This window comes from Oncorhynchus nerka, linkage group LG11 (assembly GCF_034236695.1).
Source record: "Oncorhynchus nerka isolate Pitt River linkage group LG11, Oner_Uvic_2.0, whole genome shotgun sequence".
NCBI classification, from domain to species: Eukaryota; Metazoa; Chordata; class Actinopteri; order Salmoniformes; family Salmonidae; genus Oncorhynchus; species Oncorhynchus nerka.
This window is the reverse complement of record NC_088406.1, coordinates 46775900-46795802: the sequence shown is the minus strand read 5'-3', so window position 1 is coordinate 46795802 and position 19903 is coordinate 46775900. Positions and strand designations below refer to the sequence as shown.

General features: G+C 46.5%; 2 protein-coding genes across 2 annotated transcripts; both read right to left on the bottom strand.

Moving 5' to 3' along the window:
- Window positions 1-9: 9 nt before the first annotated feature.
- Window positions 10-3333, bottom strand: LOC115136991 (F-box only protein 39-like). The gene is made up of 3 exons (XM_029672950.2): window positions 2043-3333; window positions 762-938; window positions 10-405 (listed from the first exon to the last, which is right to left on the bottom strand). Exons 1-3 carry the CDS (start codon window positions 3201-3203, stop codon window positions 277-279), a joined length of 1467 nt encoding a protein of 488 aa, XP_029528810.1. The 5' UTR covers window positions 3204-3333; the 3' UTR covers window positions 10-276.
- An 87-nt stretch (window positions 3334-3420) lies between these two features.
- Window positions 3421-6032, bottom strand: LOC115136994 (XIAP-associated factor 1). Its single transcript, XM_029672952.2, has 7 exons — window positions 5861-6032; window positions 5338-5473; window positions 5165-5221; window positions 4763-4976; window positions 4531-4601; window positions 4165-4356; window positions 3421-4002 (listed from the first exon to the last, which is right to left on the bottom strand). Exons 1-7 carry the CDS (start codon window positions 5902-5904, stop codon window positions 3970-3972), a joined length of 747 nt encoding a protein of 248 aa, XP_029528812.1. The 5' UTR covers window positions 5905-6032; the 3' UTR covers window positions 3421-3969.
- Window positions 6033-19903: the final 13871 nt, after the last annotated feature.

Genomic DNA, 19903 nt, shown 5'->3' with positions numbered 1-19903 from the left:
AGTGCTTGTATTGTTTGCATCAATTTTAATACAATATTTGGGTTTGAAGAAAAGCAGGATCAGAGTTATGGAGTGTGTGTTTATTTACAGCGATGGCGGTGTGTGTGTGTGTGTGTGTGTGTGTGTGTGTGTGTGTGTGAAAGAGAGTGTGTGTATTTGCCAGACCCATCATGATTGTGCATCAAATTGTAGTTCCTTCCTCCTCTTCCTTTAACTGGTGCTAATATAACAAAAAAATGCTGTCTTTATGGGCCCACGTGTCTGCCAGGTTAGGAGTCAGAGCATGGGGTAGGAGATGGCAAAGTAGTGGAGCTCTGAGTTGATGAGTTGTCTGTAGCGAGAGTACACCTCCTCCAGCTGCTCATCCTCGTCCTGAGTCTCATATTTGTTGATGTAGATCCGCACCTGGGACACAAACACAAGCAGCTTATAAACCAGACAGTATATTGCTCACATAATACAGTAATGCACGTTGCTATAGCAAGGTACAGCACATGAAGTGTCATCAGTAGTAGAGGAAGGAAAATGGGACCTGCCCCTTTAAGAACTGACAAAGATGACTGCCCAGCTGAAGGCTGTTTAATTTATGACCCAAACACACTTTAAAATGCCTGCAATATCCCTGTTCACTGGGCAGGAGAACACAGCAGGCTAGTGTGTGGAGCTTGTGTCAGTAAATCACTTCAATGCCAGGACATAGATTGGTACGCAGGTCGGTAGGCCTAAATGGCCTTGGCCTAGCTCCCAGAGCTCTGGCTCACCTTGATGGTCCTTAGGACGATCTTCTTTTCCAGGCGTTTCTGCAGCAGCCGGTCCAGGAAGCTGATGTCCAGGAATGCCCAGACCTTCATGTAGACCAGCTGGCTGCACAGCAGCACCACCTCCAGCAGCTCCTCGTCCACAGACTCGTGGCTGTTGTTCAGGTCCAGGGTCAGTTTCTAACCCACGGAATGGGGTGGAGAGAGATTCACGACACTTCAAGAATGGAGTCATGTTTCTTGTTAAAGTATGAGCTCCACCGACTTCCTATTGACAGTTCATTCATTCCGTGGATTCATTCCGTATCGTGGTAGATCTGCATAACAATGTAAAGGTTGTTTCCGATTGAGCTGACGTATGCAGTGTTTACTGTGAACGCAGTCTCCAAAAACGCGGCAACATTAGCTTTAAAATGTACATTTTCCGCGATACTTCTGCAATACCGATTGAATGCAGTCCTTGGGGATGGTTTCCCTGACATAGATTAAGCCTTGTCCTGGACTAAAACACATTCTCAATGGAGATTCTCTTAGTCCAGGACTAAAACATATTCTCAATGGAGATTCTCTTAGTCCAGGACTAAAACACATTCTCAATGGAGATTCTCTTAGTCCAGGACTAAAACATTCTCAATGGAGATTCTCTTAGTCCAGGACTAAAACACATTCTCAATGGAGATTCTCTTAGTCCAGGACTAAAACACATTCTCAATGGAGATTCTCTTAGTCCAGGACTAAAACACATTCTCAATGGAGATTCCCTTAGTCCAGGACTAAAACACATTCTCAATGGAGATTCTCTTAGTCCAGGACTAAAACACATTCTCAATGGAGATGGACTAAAACACATTCTCTTAGTCCAGAACTAAAACACATTCTCAATGGAGATTCCCTTAGTTCAGGACTAAACCACATTCTCAATGGAGATTCCCTTAGTCCAGGACTAAAACACATTCTCAATGGAGATTCCCTTAGTCCAGGACTAAAACACATTCTCAATGGAGATTCTATTAGTCCAGGACTAAAACACATTCTCAGTGGAGATTCTCTTAGTCCAGGACTAAAACACATTCTCAATGGAGATTCCCTTAGTCCAGGACTAGGCTTAATCTGTCTGAACTGCATGGATATAAAAAGACAATGTAGGAACATGAAAAAACACTTGATACACTACACATACTGTGCAGACTTATTCGCCACACCAACCAGTAGCCTAAATAGTGCCATCATCGCTCCATAGCTGACTGCTACTGTGTATTGCCGGGTAGAGAAACCAATCCTCACCTGTAAACAGCTCCTGTAGTAGGGCACTAGGTTGGTAAGGGCAGGCTTGACACTCCAGTCCTGTTCACTGAAGTAGCAACTGGTGAGACTGAGCGAGCGCAGCGGGATCTCTCTGAGCAGAATCCTCCCCAGCTTGTCCATGTCGAGGATCCGCTCCACTGTGATATGCACACGGAGGTTGGGACAACGCTGGGCCAGATGGGACCAGGCATCCCCCCAGACCACCTGGATGTGGGGCTCGTGGATATGGCATCGTATGGTGAACGTCTGCAGGGACCCTCCCCCGTCCAGGCTCCTACACGCCGCGGACAGGGCCGCCAACAGCTCGTCCGACAGGCAGCTGTAGTTGAGGGTCAGGGTGCAGAGGCCCTGGAAGCGGTTCATGACCTGGGGGAAGGCGGGGCTGATGAAGACGGCCAGCGGCTGTGAGAAGAAGTCCTCCAGGTTGAGGTGGGTGATGCCGGGCCGGCGGCCCAGGTGGATGTGCTGCTGAGATGCAGCCACGGCCTCCAGCACCTCCAGGCCCTGGGGCAGGTTGAGGCGGGCCCCTCGCAGGCTCAAGTAGCCCAGGCGGGAGCTCTCGCGGCGCAGGTAGAATGTGAGGCTGCGCACCAGCGCCTTGCGTACGCTGCGGCACCAGGCGGCGCGGTCCAGCTCCATGTGGTTGACAGTTAGGCGGCGTAGTCCGCCTCTGGTTTTACGCAGCGCGGCGAGGAAGGTCCTCAGCGTCTGCTGGAAGCGCCGGGACACCAGAGAGTTGAGGGGGTGGGAGAAGCGGATCTCCAGATCCTCCAGGTAAGCGCCGTAGGTCTTGGCGTAACACACGGCCGTCTCCAGCTCCGAGCGGCGGGTCCTGGAGATGCGGCCGGAGAAGTTGAAGGTTCGAACCCTCCAGAGAGAGGGCGAGCGCATGACGTGGTGCCAGTGGAGACACACCAGGGCCGCCTTGACACGGTCACGGTCACGCAGCCACCAGAACACCTGCCTCAGACACACGTCCGGGAGGTTAGCCCAGCCCAGCTTAGGCTCCTCATTTTCCTCCGCCTCGCCTTCTTCCTCCTCCTCCTCATCCATTATCTCTATTCCTTCATCCTCCCCCTCCTCTTCTTCTTCGTTTTCATCCTCCGAGAGCTGTTCCTCTGGATCCTCGGGGTAATTCATTTACAAGGAAGGAGTTTTGCCCAACCACTCACGTCTCTCAGATTCATCCACCAAATGTAAAGAAATAGTTATCCCTGTAGTCTGAAATGTATTCTATGTGACTCGGGGGTTCACTTGGACTACAGCGAAGCAGAGGACACATTGACACGTGTCCGTTGGGTGGCCATCAATGTGTCCCAGTTGTCACCTGGAAATGACGAGACACCAAAACTGAAGCTCTGGAACCACAGCTTTTATTGTTGTCACCATGAAACCAAAGAGACACCTTGTGACATCACAATAGGAGAAGATAAAACCGGATGGCTCACAGTATTTGGATCCATTATTAACAAAAAATATAATATCCTTAAGTGTGCGTACAGCAAAACATTTGATTGTAAAATCAGTTATGTACATTAGTAAACAAATATTAAAATGTAAAACTTTTGATGAGTTCAATGACGGAGAAAACATTCCCATTTTCAGAACATACTGCATTTCAGTTGTAAACAATGTATTATACAACAATCATAGAATAGGACTCTTGTCCTCTTGTAGAGAAGGATCCTGACTAATATAATAAATCCTAATCTCTTACTGTTACCCCAACCCGTCCAGTCACCAGAAATAACTCAACTGCCTCTGAAATACACATTTGCGGCAAAAAATAACTTGCGATTTGCTCAAATAAATCACGACTAACCTTGTTCATTGTGATATTAATAATTTGTCAACCACTACACCAATTCACCATGGAGTGTTCCTTCAGAAGTTCTGAGCACGTTTCTCATTTCAAGTTGACATGGATTTTACATTTAATCTGAAAGAAGAAACAAAAGACCCAGTTAGTTTGTCTCTTTTTCATCACTCCAAATGATTAAAAATGGGACCAGGGTTTGGGTCAATTCCAGGGTTGGAGACTGAATTGAAATGGAATTGACACAACCCAGAAGGCTATTGTGTTTTTGGGACAGCGCTGTACCTCATGCCATCGTAGTGTGACTACGGGGAGAGCCAGGTGACAGTGGGGACAGGTGCTGATCTGGTCAATATCCCCCTCTCTCCCCTCTTGCCTCCTGCCTTGGGCTGAGAACAATGCAGACTTCATAGAATTGGTCAAACGAGGACTGGGCTGTTCCTGTTCAGCCTCCTCTGATGTGTGGTCACACCACATCTAGCAGTTGGGGAAGAGATTTGAACAAGTCATTTAAACACAAAGCTCTTTCCATGGAGAATCTGCATTGATAATACTTGTTTGTCCCAGAAGTAGGCTTAATATAGGTGGCAAAACAAGGAGGAATGATCTGATGATGATAACTTGGGTTCATGCTGTTGAATAAGAACATACCTGATGTTCTGCCATCTCCTCCAATGGGAAAGACCTCATACAGCTCCTGCAAACCACTGCTGTTCGCCTGCCTGCATCCAGAAAACACCACATTAGTTTGAATATTACATAACATTGAACACCATCATATCAAACTCATCTGACTGGATCGTGATTACGATTTCCATTTTCCAATGGGTTGAATATTACATATGGCAAATCAACTTAAACTGAAGTGTGGGGGTAGCCTCACCGTTGGAGGATGGTGGGGAGGGGTTATCGGGAACATAGAGGTCAGGGCAGATCTGGGCATGCTCCGGCTGGTCCCTCAGAGTGACGTAGTGTCCACAGTCGGAGCAGCGCTCGGTGCGACTGCCACACGCCACGCTGTGCTCCGCCATGGCCGACAGCGGCAGCTCCAGCTGGCAGAACTCACAGCACTGCAGCCTTTCCTTACACTCGTCCGACTGAGAGGGGGGGTGGGGGGGGTGATTCATTCTTTATAACAATCGTTATTATACACCTGTATCAATTATAGTTTGATTATGACGATCATGCAGAGGAACTCATTCCAATCCATTCACTGAAACGGCATCGTCATGATGTGTGTGTGTGTGTGTGTGTGGCAATGCGGGTGACCGTTGAGCAGTCTCACCTCATGGTCCAGTAGCTGGCAACGCTCCACCTTTTTGTTGCACTTGGTGCATTTCACCTGTGGGAGTGACGAAACGACAATATATCGGACGTAAACAATTGGGCCCTTTATCTCTCAACATCGACTCAAGTATTTGGAAGTGATCCTGGTTTCATTACAGCAGAATGGTTTACCTGGGTGTGCTGGTCCTGATGATGCTGCTCCAATAGCTGTCTGGGAACCGGCTCATCACAGTCTGGACACAGGCACAGGAACCGCTGGCAGTGGGACTCGTGCAAAGCAAAGTTGGACACAGCCACCTCCTTGTGACTGACAGTTGAACACGAGCACAGGAGAAGTGTTAGAGGCACCACAAGACCACTGACCTGAGTGGGCAGTGGTTTAAAGTACTTAAGTAAAAATACTTGAGTCGTTTTTTGGGGTATCTGTACTTTACTTGATTATTTTCGACAACTTGCACTTTCCCTTTCAAAGATTCTAGACTAGGATTCCATGTATTGACTGAAATGCCTCTTGTAAAGCTGAAATTGTGGCAGCCCAGTGAATATTATTGACAATGTATCTTATTATGAAGTGAACGGTCTCTCTCAACAAACTAAGGCATATATTCTACCAATTCATGCTGAAGAATATCCACTGTTACTTTGATGCTTTCTTTTGAACGTTTTACATATTAAAATGATTTAATTATCTCACCACTGGTCACAGACACGGGTTGTGTCCTCTTCCTTGTCTGCCATCGCGTAAAAGGTGTAAATTATGATTCCAAAACCAGTAGCTTACGCCCGACCAAGCATTTAAAACCAATTGTTTTACGTCCAACTGGTGCAACCCGTCCCAGGAGACTTAGGAAATAGCATTGTGAAACTAGCGACATTGAGGTCATGTGATCATAGGGCTAATTTTCTAAATAAAAGTCAACCTGGAGAAATGTTACTTGGCTGTTACATTACGTTTTTCAGATTTAAAATCACACATCAAATATTGTTTAAAGTTACGTAAATTGAAAATAGAAAAAAAAAAATATATGTTTGTTGGTCCCATCTTTCATGAGCTGAAATAAAAGATCCCGGAAAGATCACAAAAAGCTTATTACTCTAATTTTGTGCAAAAATTTGTTTAGATCCCTTTTAGTTAGCATTTCTCATTTGCCAAGATAATCCATCCACCTGACAAGTGTGGCACATCAAGAAGCTGATTAAACGGCATTATCATTACACAGGTGCACCTTGTGCCGGGGACAATAAATGGCCACTCTAAAATGTGAAGTTTTGTCACACAACACAATGCCACAGATGTCTCAAGTTTTGAAGGTGCGTGCAATTGACATGCTGACTGCAGGAATGTCCACCAGAGCTGTTGCCAGAGAATGTAATGTTCATTTCCCTACCATAAGCCTAAGTGTAAGTCTAAATGTAATTTTAGAGAATTTGACAGTATGTCCAACCGGCCTCACATCCGCAGACCACGTGTAACCACACCAGCCCAGAACCTCCACATCCTGCTACTTCACATGCGGAATTGTCTGAGACCAGCCACCAAGACAGCTGATGAAACAGATGAGTGTTTCTCTGTAATAAAGCCCTTTGTCACCATTACAAAGGGTGTGTTCTAGTATCCGCTGAACCTTTCCTAATAACATCCAGGTTAATACCATGGAGATCTACAGCCTGAAATCTACCATCCCCGCTGACAAAAATGTACATTCTCAACAAACTATGCAGGTATTCCTAGGAATCACCTAGAGAGCTACCATTCCTTCATCTGGAACAACTTCTTTAAGCACATTGACATCAAATCTGGATCCACCCATATTCTGGATGATTACGCTGCCAACCTCATAGAGGAGTGTGATTCCTTCTCGGAGAAGATCAAAGCTGCTGGAGGAATTGACCTCTTTGTTGGAGACGAACGATGATGATAGGATGGAGTATATTATTATATTTATTCAGTTCTATTCTAAAGCTGCTGGAGGAATCGACCTCTTTGTTGGAGACGAACGATGATGATAGGATGGAGTATATTATTATATTTATTCAGTTCTATTCTAAAGCTGCTGGAGGAATTGACCTCTTTGTTGGAGATATGGAGGATGACAAATTACACAACACAACTGCTCAATCAAACAGACATGTTTGAATTATCTTTCAAGTTTATAGTCTTGTCCAGACATGTCACTGTTACAACAGATAAGGTCATGTTTTGTATTGTGGGACATGTACTTTTTCAATGACACCCACATGACATGTTGTCATTAAGGCAACAAACACCACACGCACTAACCAGTTATAAAACACTATATACTATATAGGGAATAGGACACAACCAGTGTTTGTAGGAGTGTCCCCTCACAGCACTGTTGTACATTACAAATGCATCTGTTTGTAATGTACAACAGGAGCTACCTGTGTGCAGATGGCCACCGCAGCCGACACCCGTCCGCCTCTTCAGCCACGACGGAGTGCAGCTCAGAACTAAACAGAGGGGTGTGTGTGTGTGTGTGTGTGTGTGTGTGTGTGTGTGTGTGTGTGTGTGTGTGTGTGTGTGGTTTGTCATTCACCTTCAGAAAACTAACCAGACCGTTAGATTTGAAGTTTGTCAGGACTAACTGTTACATTTTTCTTGAAATGCTTGTAGAACAATCGCTATTAAATGGGAAATGTTTTGTGTTGTACTGTTCAAGCAAAAAAAAAAAAAAACGGATAAAATAAAGCAATTATCAACCATTCTCATCAGTGCATTGTGTCACCGTCAGGTTTGAGAAACGTATCTACAGCACATCTCTCTCCCAGAGGAGCCTGCCAGGTCCCAGATGATCCGGCTGCACCTGGGCAACACCACCCCCCAGCCTGAGTGACGCAGACCTGTGTACGCTCGCCAAGGAGACAGAAGGCTACTCTGGGGCCGACATTAGCATCATTGTACAAGATGCCCTCATGCAGCCTGTCAGGAAAGTGCAGTCAGCCACACACTTCAAAAAGGTCATTTATACACATGATATAGTAAGTCTATTGCAGTCGACTCTTGCATACCACACTTTGGGTGTTTCGTTTTTTTGCTGTTGCTTGTGATGGTACTATAGGTGCGAGGGCCATCCTGTACCAACAGTCAATTGACGGTGGATTACCTTCTGATCCCGTGCTTGCAGTCCATAGAATTCACCTGGATGGATGTGACGAGCGACAAGCTGCTGGAGCCTATCGTCTGCATGGTGAGAAACACACATTCACAACACAGAGATACTATGTTCACTGACATTCACTGCTCACAAACATACTGGAACAGGCTGTTTCAACATTCACTGCTCCTTACAGTGTCTGTCCTCTCAAGGCCCATCCGTTATTACAGTTTTGTGTTTTTGTATGTTTTTATTTCTATTATTTTGACCATTTTTATTTGGAATTCAGTTTAAATTTCAGTTAGTCTTCAGATACAATTTACGCGTTTTTATTTGGTTTCCAAATCTGTTTTGTTTAAATATGATTGCTGTCTTAGTTTTAGTGTTAGGGACAGAAAGAAGTGCTTTCAGAAAGCATTCACACCCGTTGACTTTCTCCACGTTTTGTTGTGTTAGAAAGTGGGATTAAAATGAATCTGTCCTCTTTTTGTCAACGATCTGAACAAAATACTCTGCGATGTCAAAGTGGAAGAAAAAATGTAACATTTGTAATCAAATAAAATAAAATGAGTCAATACTTTATAGAAGCACCTTTGGCAGTGATCACAGCTGTCAGTCTTACTGGGTAAGTCTCTAAGAGCTCTCCACACCTGGATTGTGCAAGACTTGCCCATTATTCTTTTAGAAATGATTCAAGCTCTGTCAAATTGGTTGTTGATCATTGCTGGATGACCATTTTCAGGTCTTGCCATAGATTTTCGAGCATATTTAAGTCAAAACTGTAACTCTGCCACTCAGGAACATTCACTGTCTTCTTGGTAAGCAACAGCAGTGTAGATTTTGCCTTGTGTTTTAGGTTATTGTTCTGCTGAAAGGTGAATTAATATCCCAGTGTCTGGTGGAAAGCAGGCTGAACCAGGTTTTCCTCTAGGATTTTGCCTGTGCTTAGCTCCATTCCGTTTCTTTTTTATCCTGAAAAACTCCCCGGTCCTTAACGATTACAAGCTTACTCATAACATGATGCAGCCAGGACTACGCTTGAAAATATGGAGAGTGGTATTTACTCAGTAGTGTTGCATTGGATTTGCCCCAAACATAACATGTTGTATTCAGGACAAAAAAGTGAATTGCTTTGCCACATTTTTTGCAGTATTACTTTAGTGCCTTGTTGAAAACAGGAAGGATGTTTTGGAATATGTTTTATTCTGTACAGGCTTCCTTCTTTTCACGCTGCCAATTAGGCTAGTGTTGTGGAGTAACTACAATGTTGTTGATCCATCCTGAATTTTCTCCTATAACAGCCATTAAACTCTGTAACTGTTTTTGTCACGATTGGCTTCATGGTGAAATCCCTGAGCGTTTTCCTTCCAATCTGGCAACTGAGTTAGGAAGGATTCCTGTATCTTTGTAGTGACTGGGTGTATTGATACACCATCCAAAATGTAATTAATAACTTCACCATTTTAACAGTTTAAATGACCAATAGGTGCCCTTCTTTGCGAAACATTGGGAAACCTCCCTAGTCTTTGTGATTGAATCTGTGTATGAAATGCCCTGCTTGACTGAGGGACTTTGCAGATAAGTGTGGGGTACAGAGATGACAGAGAACACTATTATTGCACACAAAGTGAGTCCTACAACTTATTATGTATTTCATTAGATGTGATTTATGTCCCTAATTACGTTTTTGAACATGCACTGATTGCATCTTTTATTTCATTTACCCACCTTGGCAGAGTACCTATTTACACATAACCACTAGAACTCAACAATTAGCCTCAATACCTCCTAAATAGCATGAAACGTGGAGGGTAGGAACAGATGTTAGTTTACTAACTCAACTTTGTGATATTGTGTTCAAGTAAACGGAGGATTTTTATTTTCAAGCTTTTTGCCCAATTTGGACCCGTTAATGTCGCTTAATGTCGCTTATTTCACGGAGCTATGAGAAAGACAGGTTGTGAACAAGCTCGGAGTTTCACTTGTCTGTTCATGACAAATAGAAACCGAAAGCATCGACTCAATGCCTCCCTCTCTCCATTCCTCCGCAGCTGTGAGAGGAGCGCCACCAAATGGCCTACAATAACCCGTCATTGGTGACGGTGTTGCGACTCAATTACGGTAATAACCTAATTTACTGGTGCCATTGCGGTGCTAGTCGACATCATCACTTTATTTGTATTTATTTTATTTAACCTTTATTTAACTAGGCAAGTCAGTTAAGAACTAATTCTTTACAATGACGCCCTAATGAGGATAAGGGGCTGTTATTAAAAAATATATATATAATATATATATATATAGGACAAAACACACATCAAGACAAGAGAGACAACACAACACTACATACAGAGAGACCTAAGACAACAACATAGCAAGGCAGCAACACATGAAACACACATGGAAATGAACTACTTTTCTACTTAACAGGTGTCATTTGAAATGTGAGGCTGTGTTGTTTTACTGTGCATGCATGGCCCTTTTTAGGGATAGCCAGGCCCTACACGCTAACTGATTATCAGTACGCTTCCTGCCCCAGTACTCGGCCATCACCTCCCCTCTGCGTCGGCTGTTGAAGAAGGAGGTGTACTGGGCCTGGACACCCAACGATGCACAGGTTGTCCATTCTCTCAAAGAACTGCTGACCACTTCACCTGTCTCCTCCTGGGACAGAGGATACACGTGACTCCTGGGAAGTGCTGCGTCTACCAGGAGATGTATCGCACAATCCCCCCGTCAATGAGGTAGTAATTTAGTCGCCCTCTTCTTACAGAAGGCGAGAGCCAAATCGGCATATTCTCAGGGGATGAACGATCAATAAAATTCCCAGCCGCGCCTGAATCTACTAGTGCCTTATGCTGGGAATGCAGGGGGAAACTCAGGAAATGGGAATGCGGGGGGAACTCAGGAAATGGGAATGCGGGGGAAACTCAGGAAATGAAACAAACACATACATGTGAGCAACAGGGGGCTATGGGTGAGCCTGGTGCCGACTCACCTGGGGTGACACGACAGTGCCCTGCCTGCTGCCTCGACTCCCTGAGGGACCCCTCCAGCACCAACCAGCAGGGTGCCCTCTGCGGCCACAGATGGTGCAGGGAATGGCCCCTCCTCCGGTCGCCCTAAGTGCAGCACCTCCCAGCTCCATGGGTGTCGGAGCGAGGTGCTGGGTGATGGAACTGACAGGTCCCAATCCGAACGTCCGCGGGAGGTCAGCATGTTTTCCAGCCGCATGGACAGGTCCGCCGTCCCATCCTACTCCCTCGGGAGCGCAAGTCAAATCCTACTGGGACCAGGGGAAAGAGGGGAGAGAGAGTTGGGCCAGTAACCGAAAGGTTGCTGGTTCGAATCCCCGAGCTGACAACGTCGTTCTGCCCCTGAGCAAGGCAGTTAGCCCACTGTTCCCCAGCGCCAGAGATGTGGATGTCAATTAAGGCAGCCCCCCGCATCTCTCTGATTCAGAGGGGTTGAGTTAATTGAGGAAGACACATTTCAGTTGATGGCATTCAGTTGTACAACTGACTAGGTATCCCCCTTTCCCCTTTCAGTTGAGGCCAAGGGAGTGTGTGAAACCAGCAGTGAACCACTCAAGGTGGCATCAATGGCAGAGTGAGGACATGCAGGAGGTGGCACCTTCCTCATTCGGCTGGCATGCCAGCGAGAGCCGTCAACCAGTTTAAATGTTGCTGGGCCCAGATGATGGTTTTACCCCTTTTTCTCCCCAATTTTGTGATATCCAATTGGTAGTTACAGTGTTGTCTCATTGCTGCAACTCCCGTATGGACTCGGGAGAGGCAAAGGTCGAGAGCGGTGCGTCCTCCGAAACATGACCCTGCCAAGCCGCACTGCTTCTTGACATAAGGCTTGCTTAACCCGGAAGCCAGCCACACCAATGTGTCGGAGAAAACACTGTACTCCGGGCGACCGTGTCAGCGTGCATTGTGCCCGGCCCTCCACAGGAGTCTCCAGAGCGGACAAGGACAACCCGGGCTAGCCAAACCCTCCCCAAACCCGGGCGACGCTGGGCCAATTGTGTGCCGCGTCATGGGTCGCCCGGTCGTGGCTGGCTGCGACACAGCCTCGGATCGAACCAGGATCTGTAGTGACGCAGGTAGCACTGCGTTGCAGTGCTTTAGACCTCTGCGCCACTCTGGAGGTCCAGCTGGAAGCCGTGCTCTCTTTTCTTTGGTCAGCGCTCCTGACTTTTACTCTGTTAGCTTTGCTCTGCTGCTTTGACTGTCGAGGCTGCTGGGTTGCCAATAGAGACGGAGTGTGTAGGGGCAGCTTGGCAGGAGAGACTCTGGTGGTGGAGTGGTGAGCAGCTCTGTAGTGCAGCAGAGTTTGCGACAAGGATGCAGTGAAGGAGCAACCCTGAGCTAGGTGAGCTCTCAGTACATTTTCCAGGGTTTGATTGAACCCCCCCTCCCCAGTTGGCCTGGGCGTAGTAGTAGGCTGTTCTGATGTGCTTGATCCCCTTGCTTTGGATGTAAGAGTGTTCACTGCAGATGTCCAGTTAGATATGTTCCCACGGACAGGAGGGCCAGGCCAGTGACTGCACTGGTGGCGGCGGAGTTGGGCCTGTCTTTCCACCTACAACATATGTTTCCAAATCCCTGGGGCAGGGATACATTCGGCACTCCACTTCACCTGTCTCCTCAAGGTTATTTTTTGTGAAGAAGAAGGATGGGGGTCTGCACCCGTGTATTGACTATCGAGAGATAAATCAGATCACTGTGAGGTATAGCTACCCGCTGCCTCCCATCGCCAGTGTGATCGAGTCAATGCACGGGGCGCGCTTCTTCACAAAGTTGGATCTCAGGAGCACTTACAACCTGGTGCGTATCCGTGAGGGGGACGAGTGGAAGACAGCATTTAGCACCACCTCAGGGCACTAAGAGTACCTCATCATGCCGTACAGGTTGATGAATGCTCCATCAGTCTTCCAGGCCTTTGTTGACGAGATTTTCCGGGACCTGCGCGAGCAGGGTGTAGTGGTGTATATTGATGACATTCTGATATACTCCGCTACACGCGCCGAGCATGTGTTTCTGGTGTGCAAGGTGCTTGGTCGACTGTTGGAGCATGACCTGTATGTCAAGGCTGAGAAATGTCTGTTCTTCCAACAGTCCATCTCCTTCTTAGGGTACCACATTTCCACTTCAGGGGTAGAGATGGACAGTGACCGCATTTCAGCCATGCATAATTGGCCGACTCCCACCACGGTAAAGGAAGTGCAGCGGTTTCTGGGGTTTGCCAACTACTACCAACGCTTTATCCGGGAGTTTGGTCAGGTACCAGCTCCCATTACCTCACTGCTGAAGGGAGGACCAGTGCGGCTGCAGTGGTCGGCTGAGGCGGACAGGGCTTTTGGTCACCTGAAGGCTCTGTTTACCTTGGCTCCCGTGCTGGCTCATCCGGATCCCTCTTTGGCGTTCATAGTTGAGGTGGACGCGTCCGAGCGAAACTATGGTGTGGGGGACCAGGAGCTGTTGGCTGTGGTCAAGGCTCTGAAGGCGTGGATACATTGGCTTGAGGGGGCTAAACACCCTTTTCTCATCTGGACTGACCACCGCAATCTGGAGTACATCCAGGCGGCAAGGAGACTAAACCCTTGCCAGCCAAGGTGGGCTATGTTCTTTACCGTTTTGTTTTCACCCTCTCCTACAGACCAGGTTCCCAGAACGCTAAGGCAGACGCACTATCCCGGATGTATGACACAAAGGAAAGGTCCATGGATCATACTCCCATACTTCCGGCCTCTTGCCTGTTGGCACCGTTGGTGTGGGAGCTGGACGCGGACATTGAGCGGGCGTTGTGGACATCAAGTGGGCGTTGCGCACAGAGCCCACTTCCCCCCAGTGTCCAGCTGGGTGTCTGTACGTTCCGTCTACTGTCCGCGATCTATTGGGCCCATATGTCACCCTCCTCTGGTCATCCTGGCATCGGTCGTTGCCTTGGTGGGAAGTACTGGTGGCCCACCTTGGCCAAGGACGTGAGGGTTTATGTTTCCTCCAGCTCGCTGTGCGCCCAGTGCAAGGCTCCCAGGTACCTGCCCAGAGGGAAATTACAACCCCTACCTGTTCCACAACGGCCATGGTCGCACCTTTCGGTGGACTTCCTGACGGATCTTCCTCCCTCACAGGGCAACACCACGATTCAGGTCATTGTGGATCGGTTTTCTAAGTCCTGCTGTCTCCTCCCTTTGCCCGGTCTCCCTACGGCCCTACAGACTGCGGACGCCCTGTTCACTCATGTCTTCTGGCACTACGGGGTGCCTGAGGACATAGTCTCTGATCATGGTCCCCAGTTCACATCCAGGGTCTGGAGAGCATTCATGGAGCGTATGGGGGTCTCGGTCAGCCTCACCTCAGGTTTTCACCCCGAGAGTAACGAGCAGGTGGAGAGAGTCAACCAGGATGTGGGTAGGTTTCTTTGGTCATATTGCCAGGACCGGCCAGGGGAGTGGGCGGCGTTCATCCCCTGGGCAGAGATGGCACAAAACTCACTCCGCCACTCCTCCACTAACCTCTCTTCTTTCCAGTACATACTGGGGCATCAGCCGATTCTGGCACCGTGGCTTCAGAGCCAGATCGAAGCTCCTGCGGTGGACGAATGGTTCAAGAGGAGGAGGAGGAGACCTGGGACGCCGTCCATGTGCACCTACAATGGGCCATGAGGCGGCAAAAAGAGGGCACTGACCGCCACCGCAGCGAGGCCCTGGTGTTCGCACCGGGGGACCGGGTCTGGCTCTTGACCCGAATCCTGCCCTGCCGGAAGCTGGTTCCACGGTTTGTGGGGCCATTTAAAGTCCTGAGGAGACTGAACAGGGTATGTTACAGGTTACAGCTTCCCCCAGATTATCGTATTAACCCCTCGTTCCATGTGTCTCTCCTCAGGCCGGTGGTGGCTGGCCCACTCCAGGAAGCTGAGGTGCGGGAGGTTCTTCCACCCCCTCTGGACATCGAGGGGGCCCTGGCGTATGCTGTTCGAGCTATCCTGGAATCGAGACATCGGGTGAGGGGCCTTCAGTACCTTGTGGAGTGGGAGGGGTACGCCTGGAGGAGAGATGATGGGTGCTGGTGAAGGATGTCCTGGACCCTTCATTGCTGCTGCATTTCCACAGTCTGCATCTGTGCTATCTGCAGGGTTAGCTCCAGGTAAATATTGCAATTCTTCAGCCATTCCTGGACATGTGACCAAAAACAATCTACATGGACAGTACCAAAACAAATTATCTAATGATTCTGCATCTTCGCAGCAAAATCTGCAGAGCTGGGAAGGTAGTAACCCCCATATAAATAACATTCTGTTGGTTGCAAGAATTATGTATAATAATTTAAAATGAACAATTCTAAGTTTTGAATCTGGCGTCGTTTTGCGTATCAGTTCATAAACCATGTGCCATGGAATCGGTACGTCAAAAATCTCTTCCCAATTATTTTTGCAATCTATATGGCACGGGTGTCAATGTTTATGGTCCTTAAATGAAACTGGTATACCTTTTTATTTATCACAATTTTCTTTAACCAATTTTGGTCTTTAATGCAGGGCCGACAGACAAGTTCCTTACTTTTCCCCCTTCCACTTTCCTCTTTCATTTTTGGTGTAATGCTGCAATTAGTTGGTTGTAATTTTGGGTAAAGCAGATATTTCCATATGTTTTTGTTAGCTGCACGTATGACATAACTCCACCAGTGGTATTTATGATATAATTTACGAAGATTATACCTTTTTTTTTAATTATGTTTTTTTATTATCAATTAGTATATTTGAGTTGAACCATAATATTTGTTGTATTATTTGTTATGTCTTTTCTGGTGGATTAAATTGAAATTACAACCAACTTTCTATGGCTTGTTTTAAAATAGCGATATTTGGGAGATGATTTCCTGTTCAAATAACTGAAAGTGAGAGGTTATAATCTGAATAAAGGGAAAAAGGCCTTTCTTGAACATAGGGTGAGACATTCTTACTAATTTGCTAGAGAACCAGTTCGGATTTCAGTGTTTATTAAGTGTTTATTTATTAAACATAACAAGCTCGTCTTGACTGACAGCTCTTTGAAACCTGTGGTCATTGCCAGGTAAAAAGGTAAACAGTGGGACACATGTCATTGATGACAAGGTAAACAATGGACCACATTTTCTCTGCAAAAGGCTCTCATGGTCAACAGAGACGATCATGTGTTGGATATCAGACAAACAGCAGCAATACACAATTGCATTTCTATTGTTTTGTAACTACACTGAACAAAAATATAAATGCAACATGTAAAGTGTTGAAATAAGCTGAAATAAAATATCCTAGAAATGTTCCATAAGCACAAAAAGCTTTTTTCCCTCAAACTTTGTGAAGAAATGTGTTTACATCCCTGTTAGTGAGCATTTCTCCTTTGCCAAGATAATCCATCCACCTGACAGGTGTGGCATATCAAGAAGCTGATTAAACAGCACAATCATTACACAGGTGCACCTTGCGTTGGGGACACTAAAAGGCCACTCTAAAATGTGCAGTTTTGTCACACAACACAATGCCACATTTGGCCCCAGTTTTGAGGGAGCATACATTTGGCATGCTGACTCCATGAATGAGAATTTTAGAGAATTTGGCAGTACGTCCAACCGGCCTCACAACCGCAGACCAAGTGTATGGCGTCGTGTGGGCAATTTACTGATGTCAACGTTGTGAACAGAGTGCCCCATGGTGGGGTTATGGTATGGGCAGGCTTAAACTACGGACAGGCTTAAGCTACGGACAACGGACACAATTGCATTTTATCATCTGCAATTTGAATCCACAGAGATATCATGACGAGATCCTGAGGCCCATTGTCATGCCATTATTCCGCTGCCATCGCCTCATGTTTCAGCATGATAATGCATGGCCCCATTCCGAAAGAATCTGTACACAAGTCCTGGAAGCTGAAAATGTCCCAGTTCTTCCATGGCCTGCATACTCACCTGCTCTGGATTGACGTATTCGACAGCGTGTTGCAGTTCCCGCCAATATTCAGCAATTTCGCACAGCCATTGAACAGGAGTGGGGCAACATTCTACAGACCACAATCAACAGTCTGATCAACTCTATGTGAAGGCGATGTGTCGCGCTGTAAGAGGCAAATGGTCACACCAGATACTGACTAGTTTTCTGATCCACGCCCCTACTTTTTTTTAAAGGTATCTGTGACCAGCAGATGCATATCTGAATTCCCAGTCAAGTGAAATCTATAGATTAGGGCCTAATTAATTTATTTGAATTGACTGATTTCCTCATATGAACTGTAACTCATTAAAATCTTAGAAATTGTTGCATGTTGCGCCTTGATCACGCTGACAGCGTCATTGCGTTTTGAAACACCAGAAGTGCATTCATTTCGAATGGAAATGGCTGTGTTTGCCTTGCAAACGTTGCAGAGGCAGTTGCAGTGCGTTCGGTGTGGTGCATACATTGGATTTATCAATGTATGTGCAAAACTGTCTGCATAGACGGCTTGACAGAAATGGTAGCAGAAGGTGAATGTTGAACTTTTGTTGGACACATATCCAGATGATGCTGAGTACCATCGTGTGCAATGACGCTATCAGTGTGAAAATAGGAAAATCAACCAAATACAGAGATTGATAAGGAGGCAAGCTGGAGAAGAGGGGGACCCATGTACCCTGCTTCAATCAAGCAGGCTTCAGTCAACCACTTTGGTCATCCCCAAAGACTGAAGCGGGAGACAAATCCAGCTATGGCCTCCTCCTTGTCAGGCCTCTCACACTGGGCAGACAGGGGTCCTGGGATGGACGGCTCACACAGCTTCCCCACATACAGCCCTGGATCAAGGGTGACCTCGTTGAAGAGGAGATCCAGAAGCCTTTCTACACAGCCTGTAGTCTTTTTGAAAAGGGAAATGTTTAAGTGGGTAGTGAATTGAATTTCCTTTTATTCACTTAGGATGCTATCAATTCATTGATGTAGCGATCTACTCATTCTACAATGTGTTCTCTGATATTTCTGTAGCACTCGATTTGAAATATGCAGTATTTGGTTGTGCGCTTTTTTTAGTTAAACTTTTCTGTCTTTATTTGGATAAGTTTGTGTGCCTTAATGCTCAGTTGATGCAGATTTGAAATGAATAACTATGACTTACAGTATGTTGTGTCTGTCTTTACAGGCGTCACGTCATACCTGTTCTTTGCCTTTAGGAAAGCAGATTTTTTCTATCACAGCATTCCTGCTGTGGTGGTTGCCTGGGAAGCTGTGCAGACAGAGTAGATGTCTGCAGACAGAGTAGATGTCTATCATTACTGCTTGATGATAAAAACAAAATGAGAATGGAAAGTGATTAGCTCCAATGACACAAGCGATATCAACTGTAAGACAACAACCCACACACTGGAATGGCAAAATATGATTTTCAGGGTAAATTACAAATACTATACACACCGCAACACCTTTTGTGGACAACATTTCTTTATGCTGGCAGTATTCAGACTCAGTGTAGGGGGCTTAGGGATGGAATTCTGGGATATCATCCAATTTGATGAAAAACATGATTTTCACTGTTCGAGACCTTTAAGTGTGTACACACGTGTGGACCTGCGTGTGTGAATGCGGATGTGTGTGTGTGTGTGTGTGTGTGTGTGTGTGTGTGTGTGAATGCGGATGTGTGTGTGTGTGTGTGTGTGTGTGTGTGTGTGTGTGTGTGTGTGTGTGTGTGTGTGTGTGTGTGTGTGTGTGTGTGTGTGTGTGTGTGTGTGCGTGTGCGTGCGTGCGTGCGTGCGTGCGTGCATTGGTGTGTGTGAGAGAGAGAGCGGGTCAGTATTCTATTGATGTATGACACTATGACAGTATTGATGTCCATGCCCCCATTTGCCTGTCTAGTAAACGTGGTTATGTTATTAGGGGGATTGACCCCAGACAGAGCAGTGCACATGTCAGTGAGATGGAAAGCCTGTGAACTGACAGTATGTCTCAGAATATCTCCCAACAGAAATAGAGAGGGAGGTTGCGTCCCAAATGGAAACCTATTCCCTTTAACGTGCACTACTTCCGACCGGAGCCCTCTGTGTCCTGGTCAACAGTAGTGGACTAAATAGGGAATAGGGTGCCATTTGGGATGCAGCTGAGTGTGTCATGTGTCAGCCCAGGGTAATACTGATTATGCTATTAGTTTTCTTATTTATATTCTTCAGACGTTTACATTTGATATTTTTTACATTTGACATTTTAGACAGACGCCATAGGTGAAGTAATGTGTGGCTGGCTGGTTCATTTCCTACTTCAGCCTCAGTAATCAACTGTTGGCTGAAGTCAGTGATCAGGATACTGGCTCTACTCTACCCTCTCAGTCACAGAGAAAGGGTTGGGCTCTACTCTACTCTACCCTCACAGTCACAGAGAAAGGGTTGCCCTCTATTCTACTCTACCCTCACAGTCACAGAGAAAGGATAGGGCTCTACTCTACCCTCACAGAGAAAGGGTAGCCCTCTACTCTACTCTACCCTCACAGTTACAGAGAAAGGGTAGCCCTCTACTCTACTCTACCCTCACAGTCACAGAGAAAGGATAGGGCTCTACTCTACCCTCACAGTCACAGAGAAAGGGTATGGCTCTTATCTACCCTCACAGTCACA